Raw genomic sequence first — 20,695 nt, 5'->3', positions numbered from 1 at the left:
CATCTCATGTTTACAAGTTTTTTTTATTTAAATAAGACTAAAGGTCCTTGCACACTGAGTCCGAAATTCTTGTCTGGAATTTTCCCACGTTAATAAATACTACCTCACATTGTGTCAATCACATTTACACACTGCCTCCGAAACCTTCATATGACAAAAAATAAATAAAAAAAATTGGATCGGGTTAGATTTTCTGCTTTTTTCGCATCAGAGCCACCAAATGACGAATAATTAAATGCAAACGCAATTTAAAAAAACAACAACATTTTATAGGGTTTATATTATTTTATAATAATTTCACAGTTAATCTCCAAATTAATGTAGAGACAACATAAATACAGTATATTTTAAATACTTGGCATCTTATAATATGGCATCTTTTTATAAATGAAGGTCAGTATCACTGATACTAATACAGCTACTTGATGTCAAGATAAAAAAAATAAAAAATAATAATTATTGCCATCCAACAGTGTAACTGCACTGAGGGATTGTCTCTGTTTCCTTTGTTCTTTGATTAACTTTACTGACAGAGAGCATTATTGGCTGCTGTCACTTTAAGACCTGCAGCTGCTGATGCGGATCTCACACACACCTCATTCTCTCACAACTTTTTATGTTCATTTAAGCCTTGATTTCACTCATTTTACCCTTGTGTGGTGTTCATATTTTTGTTATTCAGCCAAATAGCATTTTTGTTATATATTGTTCGTGGGTCTGGTGGACCCGCTGCATTTTTGGGTTTTTAATTCAACACAATCAAACAATTTTATGTTAAAATACTCAACAGATGTTTACTTCATCCCAATTACAAGCAATATTAACAGCATATATAACAGTTAATATTTTCTCTTTAGCTTTGTTAGATCACATTTAAGAATTGCAACCTTGTGCGGGAACAGGAGAGGTAGAAACAAAACTCACTTTTGCACTCACACTCTCTCACACTTACACACAATCTCTCTCTCACACGCACACGCACACGCACACGCACACTCACACTCACACACACACACACACACACACACACACACACACACACACACACACACACACACACACACACACACACACACACACACACACACACACTCACTCACTCACTCGGATATGTGGTTTACGGGGATTCTCCATAGGCGTAATGGTTTTTCTAATGTACAAACTGTATAATCTATCCCCCTACACTAACCCTACCACTAAACCTACCAATCACAGAAAACTTTTGCCATTTTTTGAATTTCAAAAAACACCATTTAGTATGTTTTTTTAAGCTGTTTGGTTTTTTACAGTTTTTCTCGATTGTTTACACACATTTTCTGAAAGCATGCCTCATATTCTCAGAAGTCTACACACAAATCAAAAACACACACACAATGGGCAAAACCCCTCAATTCTCCTGCAAAATGAAACTTTACATTCAAAACAATGTTATTTCTTCTCAAAATGGTATTTTGTTTTCAAATGACACACACAAACCATCATATGAATAGACATTTATAAAAACCAGTTGAACACTGTGCTCAATGTAAAACACTATGATGAATGGAAAACACTTCTTCTCCATTCATCATAATATGACTTAGGCCTTTTATTGTTCAGTGTTACACTTACAGTTTTTCTCGATTGTTTACACACATTTTCTGGTACTTGAGACACAATGACCACAACATGTAACTCATTCACCAACCCCCTGAGCCAATTCTGCTAAACTACAAGCACAATTCCTGCTTTACACTCAAATTGCAGTTCTAAAACACACTTTTTTCAAAACACTACACACAATTCTCTGCTTTTGGCACAATTTTCATGCAGAAAATCTCTTGTTTTCTCAAGGAACACACTGCCATTCAAATATGCACACTGACTCATCACATGGGCAAACACCCGTCACACAGTTTTACAATTAGCAATCAGAGCTTTAGCATAAAAGGGCAACAGGTGAGCTCTTCAATGGAGCAATGGATGCCAACATTGGATTTTATTTTTGTATTACTGTAACTGTATACAGTCAATTCTTCTGTTGTTTTGTATGTAGACCACTGTATGTCCTACTTTGTGTTGGTTGGGATGTACACTGTGTACATTGTTTTTGTGGGAAAAATAAAATATATTCGTTACCGTGTATTTGTGTGTTCTGAGTATAAAAACAATATTCTCAGATATTTTACAACACACTTATGTATGTACTGTCTGTAGAAAGTGTAACACTGAACAATAAAAGGCCTAAATCATTATGATGACTGGAGAAGAAGTGTTTTCCATTCATCATAGTGTTTTACATTGAGCACATCAGTGTTCAACTGGTTCTTATAAATGTCTATTCATATGATGGTTTGTGTGTGTCATTTGAAAACAAAATACCATTTTGAGAAGAAATAACATTGTTTTGAATGTAAAGTTTCATTTTGCAGGAGAATTGAGGGGTTTTGACCATTGTGTGTGTGTTTTTGGATTTGTGTGTAGAGTTCTGAGAATATGAGGCATGCTTTCAGAAAATGTGTGTAAACAATCGAGAAAAACTGTACTACAGACAGTGCATACATAAGTGTGTTGTAAAATATTTGAAAATATTTTTTTTATACTCAGAACACATAAATACACTGTAACAAATATATTTTATTTTTCCCACAAAAACAACGTACACAGTGTACATCCCAACCAACACAAAGGTGTACATACAGTGGTCTACATACAAAACAACAGAAGAATTGACTGTATACAGTTACAGTAAAAATAAATAAATCCAATGTTGGCATCCATTGCTCCATTGAAGAGCTCACCTGTTGCTCTTTTATGCTAAAGCTCTGATTGCTCATTGTAAAACTGTGTGACGGGTGTTTGCCCATGTGATGAGTCAGTGTGCATATCTGAATGGCAGTGTGTTCCTTGTGAAAACAAGAGATTTTCTGCATGAAAATTGTGCCAAAAGCAGAGAATTGTGTGTAGTGTTTTGAAAAAAGTGTGTTTTAGAACTGCAATTTGAGTGTAAAGCAGGAATTGTGCTTGTAGTTTAGCAGAATTGGTTCAGGGTGAATGAGTTACATGTTGTGGTCATTGTGTCTCAAGTACCAGAATTTGTGTCTAAACAATTGAGAAAAACTGTAACCATGTTCACGTTGTAATACACATGTCATTATACACATTTGTGTCCTCATAAACCATATACAAGAACACAAACACACACACACACACACACACACACACACACACACACACACACACACACACACACACACACACACACACACACTAACAGCAAGCCCTGACAGGAGGAGGACAGAGTAAAGGTACACAGGACCTACAATTTCCACACTTTTATTAGCCCCTGGTCCAGTGGACCCGGACATCCTGTGTGTAATATAAATGTGTGGGTGTGGGTGTGGGTGTGTGTGGGTGTGGGTGTGGGTGTGTGTGGGTGTGGGTGTGTGTGGGTGTGTGTGTGTGTTTGTGTTCTTGTATATGGTTTATGAGGACACAAATGTGTATAATGACATGTGTATTACAACGTAAACATGGTTACAGTTTTTCTCAATTGTTTACACCCACTGAGCACTCTCACTATCATCCATATCCATTACAAATCAAATCACACATCGACAAAATATATAATTAAAAGCTTGAAATTGTAAAGTTTCTGGCGTGTTTACATTTTGTGTTTTTAGAAGATGGACGCTTCCATCATATAACAAGGCGCCACCGCCAAGGTGTTTTGATTCATCACCAGAGGCGTTATTGCGACTGGTTAGCAACAAACTGGTTTTGTTTACATCAGCATGAGTTTGAAAGTCACATTTCATTGGTTCAGACTCATGCCATAGAGAATTCACTATGAATATTCACAAACTTGTGCTGAGGGGAAGCACCAGTAGTCGAGAAGCGAACAGAGAAAAAGGCAATTTTTCATTAATTATTAAAACAAAGGAAAAATTTAGAAAAGGCGCACCTCTCTGAAAACATCCAAATAAAGATAATTCCAGATGTTTAATTGCTATCTGGAGCATTGGGATCACTAGACGAGGGCTTAAAGAAGATTTTGTGAAGACCTCAAATTCGACCAAAATTGACATATTTCCCTTGTTTTGCCTGTAGCTCGTAATTAGACCGTGCACGTTCCAACTCATTTTGTAGCACGGGTCACAATTTGTCCATTTCGTATACTCAGTGATTCTTAGTATGCTTTTTTGTGTGCATATTTTCCAGCTCCTCTGCCCATTCCTGTCATTACTAGATACTGTCCTTCATCATCATCATCATCATCATCATCATCAGGATCATTGGTGTGTTCAGTGATGAATGTGTCAAGGGCGACTCTCTCCTGGTACAAAGGAATCAGTGTATTGTCCAGCATCAGTGTGTCTAATATCAGTAGCAGCATCTCTCTACATCTGGAGATGGAATATCAGGATAAAAACACCTACAGCTGTGTGCTGAACAATCCCATCAGCAACCAGACCACACATCTGGACAACATCACTCAACTCTGCTGTCTCACATGCACAGGTCCAACAGGTTCAGGTAAGCAGTGATTTTAGCATTACTGAGCTGGAATGTATCTCTCATTTAGCAGCATAGCTCACTTCTTTACCTAACAGTATGCATCAATGCAGAAACTAACTTTCACAACTCTAACAAATCTGCAAATCAGCACATCTGTCATCCTAACTCTGTTCTTTGCTGGTTCTGTTGATATAAGATACACCAGTTTGTCACAATGATCCATTCGGAGCTGTTGATGAAACAGATCTTGATTGAAATGGAAGGTTCTGTTTCATCGCATAGTTTTTTCCTCCTCAGACAACATCTGCTATTGTGGCTCTGCAGAAGCTGTGATCCGATTGGTCGTCTCTGCTCTGGTGGGCGTGGCTGCAGTGGCTGCTGTGGTTGTTCTCATCTATGACATCAGATCCAGAAAAGTTGAACAAGAGAGGAGAGACCAGACAAAATCATCAGACCTTAATGAATCTGATATTTCTAAACAAGAATAGACTGTCTCTCTATTTTCTTTTCTTTTCTGAATATTTTTTTGAATGTCTGAAAGTTTCCTTGCAAACACTGAACATTTCAGTACACAATGGCGGTTTAGAGATACAGCTGTAAATATGTTTTTTAAAGTTGTAAACAAAACAGATTATTGGAGTATGTTTACAAGGAAGTATTATTTCAGTCTTTCTTTATCAAAATGTCATGTTTTATTCAATGTGTTACTTGTTGTTTCTTTGTAATTATTTGTGGAAGCTCGATTATGTGTAAAATTGTTTCTACAGCTATTTTTCGGTTTAGGAGAGAGCGGGCCACAACCTAACGCTTTTTGACTTTCTTAGTGTGTGTAAACCTACTTTCAGAGTATTCAGAGTATATTTTTTTTTCCCACATTAATTTCCAACGTCTAATACAGTGTATACATTTTTCTTGATTTACCCGGAAAGATTGGAAGTGAAATGTGACAAATATGATCATAAAACAGATTAAATTGCTTAAAAACAGCAGAAAAATATACAAGACAAACTAAAATATTTTGTCAATAAAATAAAATAATTATTAACTTTTTGACATAAAATAATGGTTAAAATAGTTCAAAATAAACTAATTTTTTTTCAATTTCAAATAATATCAGATTGGTCTACTTTTAAGTAAACACAAAAAACTTAAATAAAAAAAATGAGTTAAAAGTTAGAAATTTACTTTTGCAGTGGTTAAATAAATGTCCAGTGATATCTTCCAAAGATTTCAGAATTTTGGCGCATTTCTTTCTCTAAATAGTGTTGATATGGCAGTAAATATGCTTAAGTTTCATCATCATTGCATGTTTGGAAGTATTTAAACTTAATATGTTGCTAACAGATAAAATAAAAAATAAAAATTGTGGTGGGGTCAGTGAAAATAATTGCAGGAGCAGGTTCAAATTATGATATATTGTCCGAACTGCTCTGTTAGTATTGTTTTACTGTATAAGTGTTGCATTTTTCAAATAAATATTGATTTTTCAAGTCAAGTTTTGTGTGTGTGTGTGTGTGTGTGTGTGTGTGTGTGTGTGTGTGTGTGTGTGTGTGTGTGTGTGAATTTAATCCCCATGAAACTATTGGTGAAGAGGAACATTTCTCAGCCTGACCACACTGTTAATAATAAGAGGACATTTATTTTAATTCCATATATTATAATGCTTATAAAGTTAAGAATATAGTAAATGCTTCCATTTTAGTCCTTACTAAATAGTTATTCCTATACATTTTAGAAGCATGTATGATGACGCGGTGAAGTGACGCTCGAGTGGTCAAGGATTCCAATGTATAAAAAAAGCTTTCATTCGATCCCTCCGTCCTCGCGTCTTTTCCTTGCAGCCTTCCCTCGCATCCTACAGGGGGTGGAGCTGAGACGCGAGGAAAGGAAGCGAGGAAAGCAAACAAGGATGCACAAATAAGAATTGAGAAGCACCCTATTAATACTGTGCCTTTAACGAAATAGTTCAAGACGGAGGAAGCTTACAGAGGGCGCTTGAGTAATAAAACACAGGAGCATGTTCTCGTAAACCTGAGACGCAAAAATTCTCCGAAACTATGAAAAATAAATGTCAAAACTGCTTCTAAAATGTATAGGAATAACTATTTAGTAAGGACTAAAATGGAAGCATTTACTATATTCTTAACTTTATAAGCATTATAATATATAGAATTAAAATAAATGTCCTCTTATTATTAACATATCTCTAGAAATATATTTGAGTGGTCAGGCTGAGAAATGTTCCTCTTCACCAATAGTTCACACACACACACACACACACACACACACACACACACACACACACACACACACACACACTTAACAACATTTTTATTTACAACAAAATGAACCAACTTACTGGACTATACACTATATTTTCTTCTAGAAACAAATCTTATATTATTTTCCTGTTATCTTTGTAAAGCTGCTTTGAAACAATCTGTATTGTAAAAAGCGATATATAAATAAAGGTGACTGACTTGACTTGAGAAACGAAGCTATTTCGAAACTCCGAATCAATAACCAATGCTTCGCAAAATTATTCACTGACCGTTTCGAAGCGCTCGAAACACCACACGCTGGTGGCGACACCTGCTGGTCAGAACATTTTAATGCAGCGAAAAATAAGCAAAGACTCACCTTTTACAAACCATTTGCAAATGTTTTCTTGAAAGAGTAATCGATTAAATGCAGCCTGCTTCAGATCATCTAATGGGTCACTATATGAAGTGTTCTTTTGTTTTGTGTGATTTATGGAGGGCTTCAGCCCAACAAGAGACTAACTAGGCTACTAATCTTTTCTTATTATACAAATGTATAATTAAAAAGTCAGCACACTTCTAAAACTGAGACTGGTTTGTCCCTTAAACTATGTAATTTTTTTAACGTATTTTTGATGATAAACCACATTTTTTTTATGTAGGCCTATGCATTTATTTATTTATTTATTTATTTTTCTTTAAGTTTTTGTTGTTTATTCTTTGTTTGCTGCTATTTGGGCGTTTTGGATTGTATTAAGCTTTGTCTTACTGCGAATTGCTTGGTAATGTGTATGTTCTATCAAGCAAGCAAAACAGTGGGTTCACTTTTGAAATTTATAAGCGTTTACACAAACAGTTATGACGCAATGTCCGAAAACCATCTGGTACGCGCTCCAAAGCACTGGTTGGAAACAAAACATTCACAAAGGTTTCAAACTTTGAAATTCAAAGCAGTGTTTATATGCGTCTATCGGTCGTCATCTCTGTTTTTTCACAAAATTTATCGAATTAAAACACGATAAATGGCACTGGGAACCAAGGCATATCTATAGGTGGCAGTACGTGCCTATGATCCTGAACCACCACCACCACCACCAAAGAAGAAAAACAAGCTGCGTGCATTTTAGTTGCGAATTAGTTTTCTGAAATAAATAATCAGCTAAAATAATATACGGCTTTCGTTGACGCTTAAACAATGTAATGAAAATCTATCTCAGTCGGTATTTTTTTGTTTGTTAGTAATTTCCTCTGTCTGTTTCTCCCTCTGTTCGGGTGTGACTCTGAAACGACAGGCAGAGACAAAAAAGAAGAGTTCGTCGATTAACGTTAATCTCCACGAATCATCATCATAAAATCAGATTTTAATCAACTGTAAGAAATGAAGAACGTCATCGTGATAATTTTGTTTCCATTTTTAATGGACGGTAAGTGATATCTTCAACACTTTCGATTTAGTTTTCTAAACCGGAAACTGAAAAGTGGCAGTGTTTCTGTTTCTTAACCCAGCAAACAATTTTTGCTTCCCACTCCCAGAACGTTTTTTTTTTAGGTTTGTTTTTGGTTAGCCTGGAAATTCTTCTTAACGGAAATAGAATGTTAACGTCAGTTGTTGGGTTGTAAAACGTTATTCAAACGGTCTCAGAACGTTCCCCAAACATCTTTACTTCGATTGCCCTGCTGTTAGGCCTACGTCACTAATCATATTCAGCATACCCGCGACACAGTATAGTTGGCCTATAGTATAAGCGGTATGAAAGATGAATATATGGACATAATCAGTAGAGTAGGTTGGGGTAAGATGTACATTTCTGACATCTTCGCTTTCATTAAAAACCCATAGGTTAATTGAGTGAAATCATTAAATTCGCATTCACAGTGTTGCTATGTGTTGTGTTGCTATTCATAGTATTGCTATTCATAGTATTGCTATGACATGTCTTCAATTAAAATATGGGCAATTCAATAAGTAAATATTAGTTTAGCTGTATATTTGTCGTAGAATAATTGTACCTTTTTTACTGGAATTCTGCTTTGTCTCTCATCGGTTGTTGAATTATCTACAACTAAATTGTCAATTTTAAATACAATATTTTATTTAGCATTTTACATTATGACTCTTTAAAAATGTATAGCCTATATAATTATTAATAAGAGTTAATATCAAAAGTAATTTGCAAATTACAAGTAATTCTGTAAAAGTTTATCCAGGGGGGGCACTTACACCTGAGTCATCTTACCCCTCTTTTAATTTGACATGTTGTGCTATAAAAACTAAATTAGCAAATGTTTCTATTTATTTCCTATATTAACACATTGGCTGATGCGTCATCATCCTGCACCTGCACGTCTAAATATGTTCATTTAAATGTAAATCCACAATTCCACAAACCGTATCTTGTTTTTATTAATTGTTTAATTAATAAAAATAATCTGAGCACATCAACCATCTCATGGAAGATTAAAGGAACACGCTGACTTTTTGGGACTTCAGCTTATTCACCGTATCCCCCAGAGTTAGATAAGTCCATGTAGAGCTGGGCGGCAGTGGTGTTTTCTTGCGGAGGCCAAGGGAAGCCAGGCTTCCTCACTTTTTCAGAATATAATCGTCATTTAATAAACACTTTTGTTTTCACAGTTTACGTAATCCTTCTGTCATCTCCTCATCGTCTCTCTTCATTCATTACTGAGCGTTTTATGATGTGTAAAACAGCGCCCCTATAAAAGTGACATGGTGAATGAGCGTTGAAAACATGGTACTACACCCTGTGTCTGTGAGGAGGCCAGGCTGAGTTGGCATCCCTTGATAGAAAAAAAAAGAATGATTAACCAATCAGGTGACGCTATTGTCACGACACTGCTCCCCTGTGATTGGTCAGGACAGTGTCAAGGGAAGCCATGAACTTGTTGGCATCAGGCCAATCACATCACGTTATCATCGTCAATGAATGAAATAGCGGAAGATTTGTGGATTTGTGTTGACATCTTGTTTAGCTAGTTAGCTAAAATTATTCATTGTAATTATGGAGGGTGGAGATTTGGAGTATTTGATAAAAAAATATTTTACTAAACTGCCTCTACAGCAGCAGTGTGTGAGAGAGAGCGAGAGAGAGAGAGCGCGTCTGGTCTGAACTGCCATTTAGCGATGTGTTATTTTATATGTGATTATAGTTCTTCTTACTGTTTCTTGCGTGCTTTGATTAAGCAGCATGTGAGTGCACTTTGTTGTTTATTGTTGTGATTGTTTGTGAATAACCGCTATTGTATATCCTTACATGAGCGTCACACCGATTTAAGGGTGTATTAAATGAAAAAGGTTATCTTCTTGTTGCTTACCGTTGGCGTTTCCTATCTGCGAATGTTTTAATAAAAAACACCATGAAAGATGTTTAAGAGGACTGACTGTGTGTGTGTGTGTGTGAGAGAGAGAGAGAGAGAGAGAGAGAGAGAGAGAGAGAGAGAGAGAGAGAGAGAGAGAGAGAGAGAGAGAGAGAGCGTCCGTGCTCAAAGTGTTAGATTGTAAGAAGCGTAAGTCCCGCTAAGATGATGCTGGGCGCTCTAATAGTTCATCCAAATAGAAACATATAAATGGTAACGTATGATTTTCTGCCCCCACCCCTTAAAACACACAGCTTAGAGGTTGTGTCTTAATTGGCTTCCTCAGAAATTTTCCCCACGCCACGCCACTGCTGGGCGGTATGACGGTATATATCGTTACCGCGGTAGGAAATGTCAACCGTAACAGATTTTTTCATTCCAGACCGGCTCGGGCCAAGCATGTGGAAAATCTTCTGATTCCAGCATCTAAAAAAAAACAAAAAAACTAAATAAATAAAAAAAACTAAAAAGAAAATTGTTTGAATGTTTTGAGTCCCAAAAAATAACCAAACCGGAGCCAAATACTAACATTAGGGGAATGTTCTGTTAGCTGGGAATATACCAGCTCCACCAAATTTTTTTAGCCATATTTAGTTTTTAATTAGTACATCACATTCATTTAATTTGAGTATGAAAACAGTAAACCTGATAGAGATAAAACAACCACTGCTCAGTATTTATTTAGTCACCTTGTTGTCTTTGTCTGTTGTCTGCCACGGATCCCGATTCCCGATGCTCGCCACTTGCAGCTAATAAGACCCATTTCACTGACTCATTAAACTCCAACATTCTACAGTTGTCAACTGGAGGCAGGTACATTTACAAGGTTGGGAAATGTACTACCACTGGACCATTGGTGGTTCTACGATCTACTTAGGCCTGCAATGCTTTTGGGAAACACTGCCCAGGAGTGCATATTTTCTGTCGTTATCAACATAGTTCAACAAGTTTCCCGAAAACATAGTTCCAACGAACATTCATAGACAGCTTTGCAAAGTTGTGTGTTTGGAACAACAGCTCTCGACCTGTGGTTAGAAGCAGAGTTTCTTGTTTGCATGACATGTTGACTCAATAAATCCTCATCTTGAGCAAAATAAGCAAGCTGACATTCCTATAAATACAATCTATATCTTGTATATAGAATACATACAAATTTAATTTATGTCTTTTAGTTTGTCAAGAGATTTAAAGCATCGTTTCTGAATAGTGTGCATGTACGAACGTGCTCTAGTACATAAGAACGAGCCTATGATTGAATCTGGAAATAAAGCAAAATTTCTGAAAAATAAAAAAAAGAATTAGACCTCAGATGCCATGTCTGTAATTTATAGCAAACAAATTTTGGCATTCCTTTGATCGCCAATGGTTTGAATAAATATTATTAATCCACAACCTATACGAGCACTAGAGAGCGTGTCCCAGCAGAAGGGTTTTATTCAGATTATTTCTGAATTATTATGTATGAGGTATAACAGGCATTTTCCCATAGGGATGCGTGGTCTACAATGAGCAGAGAAAACAAAATACAATATAAATGTACTTATATAAACAGTATTACAGATGGCATAAAGAAAATTATACATTATACAAAATGAAAGTAACTGTAAATCAGGTTATTAAATGCTAAATACGAGGTCATATCTGTAAAACATAGGTTCGCATTACTTTGGTAAAGTGTATTTCAAGTTGCATTTAAGTATTTAGATCTAAATATATATCATAAATGGGTGTGCAAATTGTGCTTGCTTATCTAAATTATATTGCAGAACATACACAACTAAACAGTATCAAACTAGCTTCAACATTTGAGTTGACATGGACTTGGGCAGTATGAAATTTACGAGAAAATATAATTATTATTAGGGATTCAAGCATGTAGTGCTGAAACCCTATTGTAATTGTTAAAATTCCAAGCAGCAGCATTCTCACAAGGGCTGTAGCAGTGAAAAAAAGAAAACACGTGATTATAGCTGTTGGTGTGGTTACTTGCATTCGGCTTGTCAGTATCGTGGTACTACAACATTGCAGTTATCGCGACTGCTCTAATTCTCACCTAAAACTGATTGAGCCGACCAAACCATAAGTTGCAGAGACTTAAAACTTTTCTGGGCTGGTAGTACTGACACCGTCTACAATGTCACTGAGGCCTTCGCGTTTGCATTGTGTACCACATGATTTTTGGCACATAGCCACAACATTTCTACCGCATGGTAAAACTCCTCATTCTGAGCAATTTTGCCTCTCAGGCCACCACTGTCAATCGAATCGTTCATTAAATATCAGAGATTATTTCAAAAACCAACTTTTACAAACTAGTTCTATATTGGCTCAACCTCTATAAAACCCCATGCAGAATAATACTCGGGACTCTCTAGGTCAATAATTATATATAAAAAAAAAAACAATTACGTTGACTTTTGAATAGTTACAGTAGGTAGTCAACCAGAATGCCTATTACCACCGCGGCAAAAATAAACCAGTCGCATTTCACCGCCAGGTGGCACAAAGGAATAGTGTGCAAAACAGCAGCAATTGCCGAAATGTAAGTGGGGTTAATGTCAATTAACAGTAATAATGAAATACTACAACTATGGTAAACAAAATATAATTTTTTATTAAATATAATATTTATTTTTTAAGGGGGGGGTGAAATGCTATTTCATGCATACTGAGTTTTTTTACACTGTTAAAGAGTTGGATTCCCATGCTAAACATGGACAAAGTTTCAAAAATTAAGTTGTACGTTTGATGGAGTATTTCTGTGCGAAAAATACTCCTTCCGGTTTGTCACAAGTTTCGGAAAGTTTTTTTTCGAGTATGGGCCTGTGTGACGTCAGATGGAGCGGAATTTCCTTATAAGGGTCCTAAAGGCACTTCTCCCGGGAGGGCGCGCGCGCACCCGTAGACCAGAGCGACGAGCGAGAGAGCGAAAGCAGTACGCCCATCAAAGCGCTGTGCTTGCGATGTCAAAGAAAGAAGTGTTTTTGGTTGCCAGGGCAAGACATCCCTGCACAGATTCCCAAAGAACCCAGCGTTCAGGGACCAGTGGATGGAGTTTGTTTTTCCAGAGCATCAACGGAGTTCCCTGTTCCCTGCTTTTTGACGATGATTGTTTTATAAACAAGGCCCAGTTCGATGCCGGATTTGCAGATCGTCTAATGCTTAAGGATGGAGCAGTCACAACGATAAAGGTTAACGGTCGTGCGTTGGAACCATAGGTGGAGAGTAAAACTGCTTCAAATGTCTGTGTTGTTAGCTATCGGCGCGTAAGCACAGCAAGTAAACTGTGAAGAACAGCGCTCTTGATTCTTTAGCTCCGCCCACACAGCACGCCTCCAGCCGCTCGTTTTTTTCCGGAAATATAATAAAACTAAAGACTTTTTGGAGATATGAACAGGGTTTCCACGGGGTTGTAAAAGGTAGTAAATAAAATTATGCCAAATTAAGGCCAGTAAAAAGTAGTAAACGTCATCTGACGAGGTAGTACATTGTCGAAGCCCCATCTAACTGGGTCTATATGGTTTTCAATTAGGGTAACTTACGTGTGCAGGCCTATTTCCTTACTAAATTTCCATGAATTTATTTTTATTTTGAGTCGGACCCAAAGACAGAGAAAAGAAAGGTCGGACCTGAGTGAATGGAATGACGTCACGCGATGTGTACGTTGGGCGGTTCAAGCTGGTACCTTAGCTTGGCGGTAAACCTCTGCTCCGCGCGAGTTTACCAAGTAAATATGGGCAAGTGCAAGTTTTCGGACCTCTGGCTGGAGGACGCTCGGTTTAAAGACGGGTTTAGGCCAGTAGTTGGAAACAGCCGAGAAGCTTTTTGCAACGTTTGCAAGAAAACTATAAATATTACTTGGATGGGGGTGAAGGCGGTTAATTCCCACAGGGAGTCTATTAGCCACCAAGCCAGGATGTGGAGACGTAACACCCAGCTATACCGCTGTCGCTGTTTTGCACTGGACCAACGGCTACATCGACGCCATCAACCTCCACTGCTCCCTCCACCTTGCCTGCTCGCTCCTCGCAGTCCACTGCCAGTAATCCTACCACCAGCATACAGACGATCTGCACCACAACCACCGCTACGCTGCAGGCTGAAGTACTATGGTGTTTAGACTTGGCAGTGAAACACCACTCGTTCAAGTCCAATGATGGCATAGGAGAGCTGTTTAGCATGATGTTCCCGGATTCCCAAATCGCCAAATCGTTCGCTTTGGCCAAAGACAAGACCAGCTACATGATAAAATTTGGCATCGCCCCCTATTTTAAGAAGCAACTGGTTGAAGCTATAAATCATGCCGGACCATACGTACTTATGTTTGATGAGAGTCTGAATGAATCGTCAAAGAAAAAACAAATGGACATACACATTCGTTTTTTGGAGGATGGCTGTGTCCGCTCGAGGTATTTTGGCTCACAATTTCTGGGACATGGAAGAGCTGAGGATCTGTTGCAGCACATCAAAGTAAGTTTATTTTTATATACTTATTGGTTGGGGCAGTGTTGGGCAGTAGCGGCATTCAAAACAGCGCTGTTACTAGTTTACCTACATTCCTCAGTAGCGTCGCTATTTTCTACATCAAGTAGCTTTTCAGAAGTGAAACGATTTTACTGATTAAGTAACATGGTAGCATTCACAGAAGCTACATTTCCCAGCGGAGTTTCTGCTGTGGTCTAGGCTGAAGCCGTAACCATGGTGATGACAGACGCTGCTGCGGGGTAGCTGGGGAGCGTGCACAGGAGACAGCGGTGAGAAAGCAGGGGGAGAGAAGTGCGAGTTCATATAGTGAATCTTATCAGACTTCAGGAAAACTCTTTCCTTAAATTCACCTTCAACGTCATTTGTCCTTTTTTTTTTTTTGCCAGGCTGCTACTGTTTGGAGCAGGTCTTAATTTTGCTCCTGTGGGTTGAACCACGTTAAAGGACAAATCAAGTGAAAAATGAACCTGGGGTTAATTAACACATGGTTACCGAGTCGATCGTTCTCTGCGATGCGTTTTCATGAAAATCGAATGTAAAGAGTTTTATCTTTAAAAACAGATTAGCTCATAACAGTAGTATATTGGGCACAGAGTAAGTAAAAATAAATCGCTAGTTAATACCACTAACAAGGCTCAAAATAGCCTCACACTAACACGGTAACATGATGAGGGTCCTTACATACAAACCAAAGCATTGAGAACTTTGTAAGTGTACAGACAAGTTTAATAAGAAGATACTTTATAAAGACAGTACATTACGCGTTGACATGCAGGATCCATCTTGGAAAACAGTCTCGACTAATAGAGCCACGAACGCCGTGCTACGTTAGATTTCACCATAGATATATACACGTGTATATATCTATGAGATTTCACAAACGTAATTCCTATCGACCACCTATCCTATCGACGGCGTTCGTGGCTCGATTAGTCGAGACTGTTTTCCAAGATGGATCCTGCATGTCAACGCGTAATGTACTGTCTTTAAAAAGTATCTTCTTATTAAACTGTCTGTACACTTACAAAGTTCTCAATGCTTCGGTTTGTATGTAAGGACCCTCATTATGTTACCGTGTTAGTGTGAGGCTATTTTGAGCCTTGTTAGTGGTATTAACTAGCGATTTATTTTTACTTACTCTGTGCCCAATATACTACTGTTATGAGCTAATCTGTTTTTAAAGATAAAACTCTATACATTCGATTTTCATGAAAACGCATCGCAGGGAACGATCGACTCGGTAACCATGTGTTAATTAACCCCAGGTTCATTTTTCACTTGATTTGTCCTTTAACGTTAGTGATCTTATACAAAGTGTCCTCCCAATGTGCCCTAAATGAAGTATACATCTAAACAGTGTGGCTCTTCTACAATATACACTCTTCCCGTTTTTGTAATTGGCTATGTGAGGATGTTTTTGTTGGTTTGTGTTGCCATGGTTTTGTAGCAGTTAAAGCATTGAGAACAGTTTAATAAGCTATCTTGACATTTTTGCCTATTAGTTTGTCTTACAGTTTTATTGATCACTAGATAGCCATGGCTTGGAGTGAAATTAGTTCAATGTTTTAATAAAGTAGCTTTGATGTAGTTATGTGATGTACTTTTGTCATTTTATTGTAGCTTAGCTTGCTACATTTGCTATATTTCGTTTGGTGGGTAGCTTTCATTTAGTGTTTGATGGAGAGTAACTTATAGATTAGCTTAATACATTTTTCCAAGTTGCTTGCCCAACACTGGCCAGGGGACATTGTTTGCATTTGAACAGTTTCATGGATTTGATCATTTTATTCATTTAGCCTACTTCTGAATTCTGTAACACAATGTTGGAAAAATGTATATATGGTAATTAAAAAGTGTTATAGCCTAACTTATGCTTTGGCAAAGCAGTCCTTGACATAAGCATAATATCTATCTCTTTCAAATGTATTTCAACATCTTACTTACGTTTTACATTAGGATAATAAAGCTAAATGTTTAATTTGAAGCATACTGTATACAGTTTTACTGTCGGTCTGTATATTGAATGTGGTTTACTTAATCAATACATGTTATTTAAACTTTCTTCTGTGTGATAATTCACAGGAATGTGTTGCTCAGCTCAACATGAGGCGGCTCCTCTCTGTGGGAATGGATGGCCCCAATGTAAACTTCAAGCTCCTCGATCTCCTTCAAAAGGAACATACCAAGCTGTATGGAGGTGCTCAAGTCCTGATAGTTGGGAGCTGTGGACTTCACACTCTCCAAAATGCCATGAAGGCAGGCTTTACAGCCTGGCAAATTGACAAGCTCCTGCGTGCGCTCCATTTCCTCTTTCACAACGTTCCTGCCCGCAGAGAGGACTACACCATCACCACTGGGTCGTCCTGCTTTCCCCTCTCTTTCTGTGGCCACAGATGGGTAGAAAATGTGCCAGTTGCCGAGAGAGTCCTGGAAATTTGGCCTATGATTCAGAAATACATCAATGCTGCAGAGAATAAGAAGGTTCAAAAACCAAACACGGCCTCTTATGACGCCATCCTGGCAGCACAGGGGGATCCACTCTTAATCCCAAAGCTCCAATTCTTACTCTCCATTGCAAGAAGTTTCAACCCCTTTCTCCAAAAATACCAGACAGATGAGCCTGTGTTGCCATTTTTGGCACAAGATTTATCTCAGCTTCTCTTGGTGAGTATCACTGTAAAGGTTTTGATTAACTCATTTGAATGTAAACCTGTATTAATTGATGGAATGGCTTGGTAACTATCTGCTTGTTGTCATCATCAGAGTTTACTGAGGCGCTTCATCAGAAGGGAGCTCATTCAAGACCTAACCCCCCTGCAGCTCATTAAATTGGACATCTCTGATGAGAAGAACTGGATCTCCCTCAAAAGGGTAGACATAGGCTTGGGGGCTGAATCTTCCATCAAGGTAATTTCATTGTTGTTTATTTGTTTTACACAATCACACTAATTACACAATCACAATTACATACAATTTGTTCACTATGAATATTATGATCATTAATATTATACAAACATTTCCTTTCAAAGAAAACATTGACATGGGTGTTCCTTAAATTAATAAATAATTATTATATTAATTAATTATTAAATTAATAATGTTCCTTAATTGGCACTCCTGGGCAAACCAGGAACCAAGATAGGGGAACACTTCGTACTCAGCCTGAGAAGAGAGTGTTTGCAGAGTCTGATTTGAATCATAAAGAAACTGCAAGAAAGGTCCCCGTTGAAATTCCCCATTGTTAGGCAGATTGCCTGCCTGGATCCACAAAGATGGTCAAAGATCCAGAGTGGTGCATCGTACAGCATTAGTACAAACTTTACTAAGGCATTAGTACAAACTTTCATCCAGGGACAGCAGCTGGCAGGTGGCATTGCAGCTGGTAAGAAAATATTGTACAGGGACAGTAGAGCTGGATAGGTTATTTAAATGGAGTAAGGACTTGTGCTCATTTGTGGTTTTCTGCCTTTTTAATAGAGGTTTGAAAATGTCAATGATCAGTTTGTAATTTAGGCAAGACCTTTGTGTCCCCAGGTTGAGAACCACTGCTTTAGACACTGTTGTGTGTATCTATGATGAACTGTATGTACTTTTGTTAAATGGATGATGACGCAGTTGACTGGTATGTGTTAATTTAAAAAATGTATTTAAATTTTCCTTTCAATGTTGCAGGTGATGTCATCATTCAGCAGTTCACTTCCTTGCTCTCGGTTGTGGGCAGAGAAGAAGAGTTTGTTTCCTCCAACCCCTGAGGCAGCGTCTGGATGTCTTTCTCCACTCCAAACTCTGCACGTCCCACCCTGACCTGCTCAAGTTCTGTCAAAGTGCTCTCCTCCTGTCCCATGGACAAGCCACAGTGGAGAGAGGCTTCTCAGTTAATAAGGAGGTAGAAACGTGCAACCTTCGCGAGGAATCTCTCGAAGCCCTCAGGTTAATCCGCGATAAAGTAATTGTCTGTGGTGGCGTTCTGAAAGTTCCTCTGACCAAGGAGCTCTTGGCATCTGCTGCTTCAGCAAGGTCACAATACAGGCTGTACCTTGAGAGTGAGCGAAAAAAAAAGGAAAGTGCCACACAAGAGCTGAAGAGGAAGGCAGCAGAGAAAGAGCTGGAGGACCTCCGGAACCAGCGGCAGGTACTCGGTAGTGTGTGCCATTCACTTGAGAATGAAGCCGACAAGTGTGCAGTGATGGCTGAGGGAAAGGCAGGAACAAAGATGGCTGAGCTCATCACAAAATCCAACTCTCTTCGAAGAAGGCACAAGGACAAAAAAGCAGAACTTCTCCAAGTGGAAAAATTGATCGAAGAAAAGGCCGCACAGCTGAGGCACTTGTGATCCTGCCTTAGCAACTTTTATGTTTGTTGTTAATTCAATTAATTATGCTCTCTCTCTCTCTCTCTCTCTCTCTGTGTGTGTGTTGGACAGTGCTTGGCTTGTGTCCAGTGTTGAAGTTATTTGTTTATTAATGAAATACTGTTATTATAGTGTACAATTGCACTTTATTATTACACATTGTGTAGCTGTTCATTCTAAAGGTCCAGTCTGTCTTGTAATTTTTATGTAATTGTTACTTTTTGACATGTTGAGTAAATCCTATGGGCCAAGACCTGTTGTGATATCTTGATTAATCCAAGTCCTATGGTAGAGTTCCCTCTTACTTGAATGTAGCTCACTCACTTGCCCTAACACACATGCACACTCACATACACCTACAGAACCTCTCCTGACTTTCTCTTTCTCGCTCTCTCTGGTTCTCTATCTCTCCCTCCCAGTGTTGAAATTAAGTTATAATTGCCTCATTAAATTGTGATTAAATATGTTATTAATTCATTTTGGAAAGATATTTCATGTCTTTACTTGTCACTTTACTTAACACTTAACACTGCTACAGTTGAAGTTTGAAGCCGTGTTGGTAGTAAAAAATATTGTGATGGTAGTAAAATAGGTGGTAAAAAGGTAGTAAATTCAATTTAAGAATCTCTGTATAAACCCTGATGAAGGATGCAATACTACTCTATAGGTACTCAAGATTAACATGAGATTGACTGAAACTGAGCGTTTCACCCCCCCTTTAAGGAGATAAAAATAGAGACGAGAACAATATAGGCTAACCTATATTTCATGTTGTAGGCCTAGACATCGGTGGGTGACAAGCCTATTCCCCGGGGGAGCAGTGCGATAACAAAAACAAAAAACAATAAAACAAAAAACAAATTAATAAAAATAACAAACAGAAATAGATTATGTGCAATGAAGCTGATTATTTTTACGGAATGATCCACAGTAATCAATGCTACTTCACCAATAGACCATATAAAATAAAGATACACTGTAAAAATAAATACGCTATATCTAATCAATAAAATTGTGGCAACAGATTACAAGCAATATTATTAATTAAATTTAACAAATTAGAATTGAGTAATAATTAATCAAATTAATTCCTTAAAAGTTAACCATTTAACTTTTTTTTAAATTTAACATTTTTGGTAAGTAATACAAAGCAAGAATACAGTAACTGCAAAATAAGGGTAAAATATCAAATTAAATATGAGGGTTGATATGTACAAAGAATAAGCTAATATAAAGTAACAAAACAGCCACATGTCCAATAATCTACCTACAACTACTTAGGCTGGATGACAGGATAACTTTAAAGTCATTTTTAGCATCTTAGTTCTGCACTCTGCTTAGTTACTGCCTTTTTGCTTTGTAGGGCAGTATGGTGATCAGTGTTTGTTTTAGTTGGGCTCTTGACCTTAAATCATTGACTTTAGATTTTGTTTGGCTGCTGTACCTGAGTTATAACAGCCAGATGAACAATGAGAAAAGGTGATCCAAAAAAAAAAAAGTGATTGTGTATTTGGACGATTTGTTGATCACAGGTCAAGATGAGCAAGAACATCTAACAAACAGTTACCACACAGGTTTGGACCATTCACTTTTACTACAATTAGTGGTAATTCATTCACTTGATCCTCATATATTGTACAGTAGTTGTGAATTGACCCAACACTGGAACGCATTCACCAGTTTAGCTCTTTAAATTTACTCTAGCTCCCTCTAATGGCAAATGGCA

The 20,695-nt window shown here is 37.7% G+C and overlaps 4 protein-coding genes across 5 annotated transcripts in view; all 4 read left to right on the top strand.

Moving 5' to 3' along the window:
- Window positions 1-5,987, top strand: part of LOC311085759 (uncharacterized protein) — a 31,461-nt gene extending 25,474 nt beyond the window's left edge. For both annotated transcript variants that reach the window (XM_084118382.1, XM_084118381.1), the window contains exons 4-5: window positions 4,201-4,515; window positions 4,795-5,987. In XM_084118382.1, the coding sequence (XP_083974508.1) occupies window positions 4,201-4,515; window positions 4,795-4,985 (506 nt within the window). In that variant the 3' untranslated portion in view covers window positions 4,986-5,987. The remainder of the gene's footprint in view (window positions 1-4,200; window positions 4,516-4,794) is intronic.
- LOC311085769 (elastase-1-like) overlaps window positions 1-20,695 on the top strand; it is a 262,685-nt gene that overhangs the window by 143,155 nt on the left and 98,835 nt on the right. The gene's annotated exons all lie outside the window — the stretch shown is intronic.
- Window positions 7,840-20,695, top strand: part of LOC311085748 (uncharacterized protein) — a 61,689-nt gene continuing 48,833 nt past the window's right edge. The window contains exon 1 of the mRNA XM_084118353.1: window positions 7,840-8,182. The gene's annotated coding sequence lies outside the window, so the exon portion shown is untranslated. The remainder of the gene's footprint in view (window positions 8,183-20,695) is intronic.
- Window positions 8,196-19,446, top strand: LOC311085756 (uncharacterized protein). The gene is made up of 4 exons (XM_084118376.1): window positions 8,196-14,603; window positions 16,701-17,282; window positions 17,382-17,525; window positions 18,291-19,446. Exons 1-4 carry the CDS (start codon window positions 14,313-14,315, stop codon window positions 18,420-18,422), a joined length of 1,149 nt encoding a protein of 382 aa, XP_083974502.1. The 5' UTR covers window positions 8,196-14,312; the 3' UTR covers window positions 18,423-19,446.

Source organism: Abramis brama (genome assembly GCF_963993115.1).
Source record: "Abramis brama genome assembly, chromosome: 6".
Lineage (NCBI taxonomy): Eukaryota > Metazoa > Chordata > Actinopteri > Cypriniformes > Leuciscidae > Abramis > Abramis brama.
The sequence above is the reverse complement of the archived record's forward strand: the minus strand, read 5'-3'. Positions and strand labels throughout refer to the sequence as shown.

Excerpts from the sequence above, each read along its gene's own strand:
- LOC311085756 (XM_084118376.1), top strand. The coding sequence starts at position 14,313 with ATGATGTTCCCGGATTCCCAAATCGCCAAATCGTTCGCTTTGGCCAAA. Across the intron at positions 17,283-17,381 it reads ATTTATCTCAGCTTCTCTTG|AGTTTACTGAGGCGCTTCAT; the intron begins GTGAGTATCACT and ends TGTCATCATCAG. Across the intron at positions 17,526-18,290 it reads GGGCTGAATCTTCCATCAAG|GTGATGTCATCATTCAGCAG; the intron begins GTAATTTCATTG and ends TCAATGTTGCAG.